Source organism: Berghia stephanieae, chromosome 1, assembly GCF_034508935.2.
Source record: "Berghia stephanieae isolate SIO BIC M18660-M18661 chromosome 1, UCSD_Bste_1.3, whole genome shotgun sequence".
Taxonomy (NCBI): domain Eukaryota; kingdom Metazoa; phylum Mollusca; class Gastropoda; order Nudibranchia; family Aeolidiidae; genus Berghia; species Berghia stephanieae.
In genome coordinates, this window is record NC_088360.1 from 75172530 (window position 1) to 75179600 (window position 7071).

Consider the following 7071-nt stretch of genomic DNA (forward strand, 5'->3'; position numbering starts at 1 on the left):
ACTATCAAATGCATCCCAACGAATTTTCTTCTCTCTTGTTACTACAAAAACTGGCATAAAGTACTTTGTGATAGACTGGCACCATATATCTAAAGCACAGTATGGTAAAGTCTGTCCAGTGAATTAGGCATTCAGTGAATTTGCGAATCTAGGGTATGGATAATTCTTTGTCGTCATCTTGTTTGGGGGGGGGGGGGAGCTCAACTAAGCCGAATCTATGGTTGAATCAGAGCCTGTCAAATTGCCTCTTGAAGGCTATGTGGTCTTGTGGTATAACACTCGCTTTTGGATCAAATGGTTATTGGTTCAAGCCTCACTCAGCACATAGTTGAGTCTTTGTAAAAGGCTCTTTACTCACATTCTCTCACTATACTCAGGTGTAGAATGAGTACCTGGTGTTAACAGCATTGTCTCTGTCGGAAAAAATTGTAATATCGCCTTATCATGTCTCGTTTTACCTGTTGCTGTGCATCAGGGACCCTTTGTAAAGCGCTATGAGCATGTTATATTATATATATATATATATATATATAATATATATATATATTTATATATATATATACATACACACACATTTCTTTATAACACGGTTACTATTTTATCCTTTCTCCCTTCGTTATATTAAGTTGTGTTTGTATCACGAGTGGTTCAAATTTTCACCCTTAATTAATTACATATTGATCGTTGCATCATAATAATTATAAACTATACAATACTTCTGTTTTACCCACAGAGTGCTGAAACAATATTGAAAACTGGGAAGTATCAATTTCAAATATATACAACTGAAATGTGAAACGACTCGGACGTTATTTTAGTGTTTTTTATTGACCATGTTTGTAACTAGTGGAACTAAAAGCCGATATAATTGTGTTCATATAATATTAAGCTAAACTCTTGTGACCACCTGTTGAATACAGGGCTGGCAGAGTCGGTTATTTTTAAACCGACTCTGACTCCGACTCCGACTCCAGCCTTGAAACCGACTCCAACTCCCGACTCCGACTCCTCAAGCATAGTATTAATAGGTAATAATATGCAACCAACACTCGCAGCTACTTTTAGCTTTTCCCCAGTATATGTATTATAACAATACAAGCCGCTTCATATTTGATATTGCATCATTAAAAGTACAAGCTCTTCATCATTTTTTGGCTACAGACTGATTAGCTCATTTCGAATAAACACATTAATATTGATTAATAATCATCAAATTTAAAAGATAAAATACATCCCCTTTTCCCATGAAAACAAACACACAAAAAAGATTACTATTTGTGAATTTTAGTTTTGAAAAAGTTTTTAATTAATAGTAATAGTTTTAATAGTTTTAGTTTTAATTTTTCAAAGTGAATTATAAATATAATATCCCCTTTCCTGAAATATTATAAAGTCATTAAGTAAAAATAATATTGAAACATTTAAAAGAATAGAACAATCATATCTAGTATCTAAAATATTACACATTGAATGATATAAAAATGCAATGTCTGAAAGTGGTAAGGAGTCGGATTCGGGACTTCTAAAACCGACTCCGACTCCGACTCCGACTCCGACTCCACCCTCAAACAACCGACTCCTACCGACTCCGACTCCGACTCCGACTCCGACTCGCCAGCCCTGGTTGAATATAACTTGTGCAATGAAGGCACCTTGACCTGCAAAGCATAACAAATCGGACAGCTGCATCAAGATGCTATTGCATAACATGAAAGAATGCTGTGTGACGCCCAAAATGTGAGTGGGTGAATGAAAGGTTACTTTATTCCTCCATCGTTAGAGCAAGTTTTGAGAGTTTCTATTGTTTTGTTTGCTTATAAGAATGCAATTAATAAATTTAAGTTTAACAAAAAATAATCAAAATTATGCTGATATCTAAATGCAAAATATTTCAAAGACAGTGATTTTAATTACAGAGTGTTTGGTACCAACATAAAGTTCAAAGTTTTCTCAAAGTGTTGTTAATTTGTTTATATTGGTCAAATCGACTGTGGTTGTGCAAAAGCGATTGTAAATTAACCAAATTTCAGTAACAAATCTGTTAAGTATCACGGGAGATAATCCATTGCAGTGGTCGCAAAATTGATGGAGTGAATGACCTCTTGACCACGGCGTAGGTGAAGAACTAAAAGATCGCCTGTTCAACACTGTGCGCTATATAAAAGCTCTTTTTGAAGGCGTTGAGGTCTGGAGCTTCTGTGAATGCTCTTGGAAGGTTGCTCTGAAGGTTTGTCCATCGACCATTTATATGCTGGATAAATAAAAAATGCCTGAGTGATATGTTTCATCTAGCATTGTTCAATTTATATTGTTGGCCTCTGGTGTTACTGTCAGCAGACACAAATAATCCCTTCTGGAAAGGTCATGCATAAATTTATAAGTTTCTTTCATGTCGGCTCTGATACGTCTATATGTCATTCTTGGAATTCCAATCATTTTCAGTTGTTCTTCATAACCTTTATCTTTTGCACCTGATATTATCTTAGTTGCTCTGTGGAGCACACCTTCTCACAGCTTCTTGTCTTTTTCATATATAATATGGGCGACCATACTGAGTTGCTAAATTCTTGTTAAGGCCGAACTAGAGCACTAAAAAGCATTCTCATTGACTCCAAATTGAGAAATGTAAAGGTCCAAGGATTCTATTGGCCTTATTTACTTGGATCTCAATGTGCAAGTGAAGTTCGGTGTCCACGTTAACCCCCATGTCTTTTTCAAATTTAGAATTACTGAAAGCTGTCGTGTCATTGCAGTGGTGATCTCATTTCATAATTAAGCTGAAATTTTCTCTGTCCTTAATGTAGTATGATGCATTTCCCAGCATTGAACCTGACGGTTATAAAAAATACATTTCTGTCACAGGATTCGGACTATGGAGGAGATAATTATTGTGATACAGACCCATAACCTAACATTATCATCATTCCACACAACACAAATGTCGAAACTGCAACAGTATGGATTGGATTGGATAATGAGCTTTGATTTTATGAACCAGACTCACCCCATAACCCCCCCCCCCCCCCACACACACACACACACACACATTCGAGCCCAGATGTGTTGTCAGAGAAGTTGGTGGATTCGTTTATAAAGTATAAACCAAAAGTAAATAATTACCCTCAGAGTCTGGTCTCCGAATTTTTTTTCGTCTTTTTTCCATTTTTGACCGAGCATGCAGAGCACTGCTTGAAGCACCCATTAATTAATTAATAATACTCTAGTAGACCTATCTAGCGATAAAAGAGCGATATCGATGATAACTAGATCTGCTGAGAGAAAGGGTGTCGATGTGATTCGGATCACGTTTAAAGGTCTTTGCTCAGTAAAAGCGCATGTCCTGCATCTAAAACTGAATCATAACATTGAAATCCAAAGGGTGAAAAAAATGGTGTGAAAAACATCCTTTCACTTCTAAAAGAAAGCGTCTCAGTCGTCATGGAAATTGTCTAAAGTGATGCTTTCCGTACGATTATGATTTTAATTTGGAACTGTGTATTGAGTCCACCAGCTGACTGAAAACACATAATAATAATATGTGTATCAGCGGTGTCTCTTTTTTACGAAACCCGCCGAAACCCGTCGAAAAACGCCGAAACCCGACGAAACCCGACAAAGTTATGGGAAGTAGGTAGCTGTGGGGATTGAACCTGGGAGTCAGGGAAGTGTACACCATTGGGGAGTGAACCTGGGACTGGGTTTCGGCGGGTTTCTTAAAAAAAAAAAAAGCAATTATTACCCGACAATATCCGACAAGTTATGGGAAGTAGACATCATTGGGGAGTGAACCTGAGACTAAGGGAAGTGTACACCAGTCGGGAGTGAACCTGAACCTATAGTTATCGGCGGGTTTCGGAGGGTTTCGTAAAAAAGCAATAATTACATTTTAATGAAACCCGACGAAACCCGACGTGCATGACAATATCCGACAAAGAGGGACTTTTAACTAATAGATTATATCTTAAAGGCTCCATACACGTTCAGTTTTCTACCAGTGACGATCTGGGACAGGCACGGCTGAAGCTAATCTTAGTGAAATCGCAATGTGTATGGCCAAATACCTGGGCGACAAGCAGAAGGACGGTCGCACGCTCGCAAATCCCGCCTTGCTTAATATTTTTCGAGGCGATCGGCTGTCGGGGGCGTGGCAGTATAAGAAAGTGGACAATGTTTTTCGGATTTCGCTGTTTTGACGTCAGATCCGTGATCAGCGTCAAATTTACAATAGGTTTGATATCAAGAACTATGTGTTTACTCCAAAATTGTTGAAATTAGAAATAAATTTTAATTAATAGTGAAACTATGTGGTCGACAGAAAAGTGCCCCTCTCTTTTCTATGATGGGACCGCCTAGTGATATGACTCTCGCTTTCGGATCGGAAGGTCCAGGTTTCGAGACACGCTCTGAGTGGCGCAGAGTTGAATCCTTGGAAAAGACTCTTTACTCACATTCTCTCACCGTACTCATGTGTAAAATGAGTATATGACCGTTCGTTGTCTTTGTCGGGAGAAAAAAATTGTAATATCGCATGAAAGGCGTCAAGTCTCGTCCTTCATGTTTAGTATTGCTGTTGGTTTAGGACCCCTTGTAAAGCGCTTTGAGCATGTCTAGTGGATATTGCGCTAAATGAATGATGTGCTATTATTTTTTAAATAATATTTTTATAAATTTTGAGTCATAAGAGGTAGATGAACAAAAGGTTTCGTTCTTGATCACCGTACAATTTATAATGGAATTCATACAACATAAAAAATTATAAGTTTTCCAATTTTCGTAATTTCCAATGTAATGACATATTATGCGGGTAGTCCCGAGGAGTGCCCGCTTAACCTGTCACGGGAGCACTGTCGATTTGTTTTATAAATAAATAAATACATAAATAAATAAATAAAATAATAATAATAATAATAATAATAATAATAATAATAATAATAATATAATAATAATAATATAATAATAATAATAATAATAATAATAATATAATAATAATAATAATAATAATAATAAATCTTCGTTGTCCACAAAATGGAAAAATTTCCAAAGTTGCAAATGTATTGATGTTATGCGTATTGGAAAAAATAGTCACATTTCCATCGGGGTATAATATACTAACACACAAAACTGTAACCTCGAACGTTTATAGTCTGATTGATGTAATTTAGCGATAAGTTAATTATAAAAATGACTGTCTAAAAGCAATAACAATGTGTTGAGTGACGTCAATTTCATTCCGTCTATTGATGCTCTGTGTTAAAGTAAAATACTCACAAAGTCCGCCAGCCAGAAAATAACGTTTCAGCCCACAAATCTACACTAATCTATATCGTATATTTTTTCAAGAATCGTTTAATTGTAACAGATGTTATTCAAGTATATTACCAATGCCAAGTCATGCTTTAATAATTTATTTATGAATATCAGCATAAATTATATGCTAAAAGTCATTCATTACTTATAGCACAGCATGCTCTCATTGGCATAATAACAAGTTAACGATTTTCACTCGTCGGGTGAGACGAAGGATAACGTGATCAAATTCTCTTTCCCGTTCTCTCGTCACAATTCCGAACGAAGATGGAGCCTGCCTTTCACGTTAAAAGATGAAAACGGTTAGGAATAATTGAGCTTTGATATGTATCAATTTGCCACAAAAAATAAAATATGTTGTAGAAATATTGATGATCCTTTTTAATTCGCCGGTGTAAATCGTTGACATTTCACTTTGTTTGGTAAAAATCGAACCAAAATTACAACTTTGGTGATGAAAAATGACTTTGATAACAATTATTGTAGCCTTAAAATATTATTATATAGAATTTATAACTCCCTTATTTGTGGGCCGATTTTCTCATTCATGGTATCAGTTATATTGCAATAGAGAGATAGCTAGGAACTTCCGAGTTATTATTTTCTGGTGCGAAATTATTACTTTGTATTATTTAGCACCAAGAATAATGTTTGGTAAATAAATATTTTACCCTCTTTGATTCAAAAGAGTTCAAAACCCAATTCGTTATTTGATTGCGAGTCCAGCCTTACTAATTAATTCATGGGCGTAGAGACAGCGACGCAACCATTACATACAAGACCTCGTGGTCCAGGCTACATGGCTTTTGGTGTTACACAACCACTCATCACTTTCGGTCAACCGTGTTCTTTGAGGTTACGCAAAATATATACTGCCTTTATGAAGGCTCTCAAACGATATGCAGCATGGGTACTACCGAGATTTCATTCATGACGACCAGATGTGACGTAAGAGGCTAGATCCGGGTTTGTTTTGTTTTTTCTCGTATCTCGTCTGTCGGAACGATTTCCCCAATGCTGACTTTGGCTCGCTCTTTTTCTGAATTCTAGTCGAAACGAGATGGGTCAATCATTATTTTCACATGATATATTATTGCATATGTATATGTAGGCCTATATGTATATGAAAATGTTAAGTATTCTAACAAGCGTGCAAAGAATCGTTGAAATAAAAGAAAGAAAAAAAAAAATAAAAAAAGAAAGAACATACCTATAACGGGCAGCTTGATTTATTTAAATCAATTCAATAGCATCGGTACATATAAATTTGTTTCTTTGTGATGTTTTTTGGGTTTTTTTTTTTTGTTTTTTTTTTAAGATCATGCAGTTCATTGCATAAATAAATAATTCTTAAATCACTCGTGAAAAGTGAAAACCTGCATCGCGGCACTGGTGATTTCAGTATTATTTTACAGATCCGCCTTTCAAGAACAAAGCGCTCGTTTTTTGTGTGTGCGTGTTTTGTTTTGTTTTGTTTTTTGATGGGGGGTTGGGGGTCGTTTTGTTCTGTTTTGTTTTGACCTCATCGTCATTAATTGAATAGAATTTATAAACTAATGCGTTGTTTGTTTATTTTATATCAATATTTCAAATTGTAGCTTGATTTTAGAGTGCACATAGACTAATTTATAATTTTTATATGTGTGTTACTGGCCATCAGATGAGACTTTTTTCTTTCTCTTTTTCTATTTAAAAAAATCATTCATAAGATATCATACTTCATACATCGACATAAATTTATCATTCATTAAATATCATACTTCA

General features: G+C 35.5%; 1 protein-coding gene across 5 annotated transcripts in view; it reads right to left on the minus strand.

The window, feature by feature from the left end:
• Nucleotides 1–3438, minus strand: part of LOC144957040 (uncharacterized) — a 27619-nt gene extending 24181 nt beyond the window's left edge. For 3 of the 5 annotated variants that reach the window (XM_078887989.1, XM_078887979.1, XM_078887997.1), the window contains exons 1-2: nucleotides 3121–3431; nucleotides 1584–1658 (exon numbers count right to left, since the gene is read on the minus strand). In XM_078887989.1, the coding sequence (XP_078744115.1) occupies nucleotides 1584–1658; nucleotides 3121–3202 (157 nt within the window). In that variant the 5' untranslated portion in view covers nucleotides 3203–3431. Of the gene's footprint in view, nucleotides 1–1583; nucleotides 1659–3120 lie in introns of all 5 variants that reach the window. The other 2 variants (XM_078888004.1, XM_078888014.1) reach the window with 2 other exon arrangements.
• Nucleotides 3439–7071: the final 3633 nt, after the last annotated feature.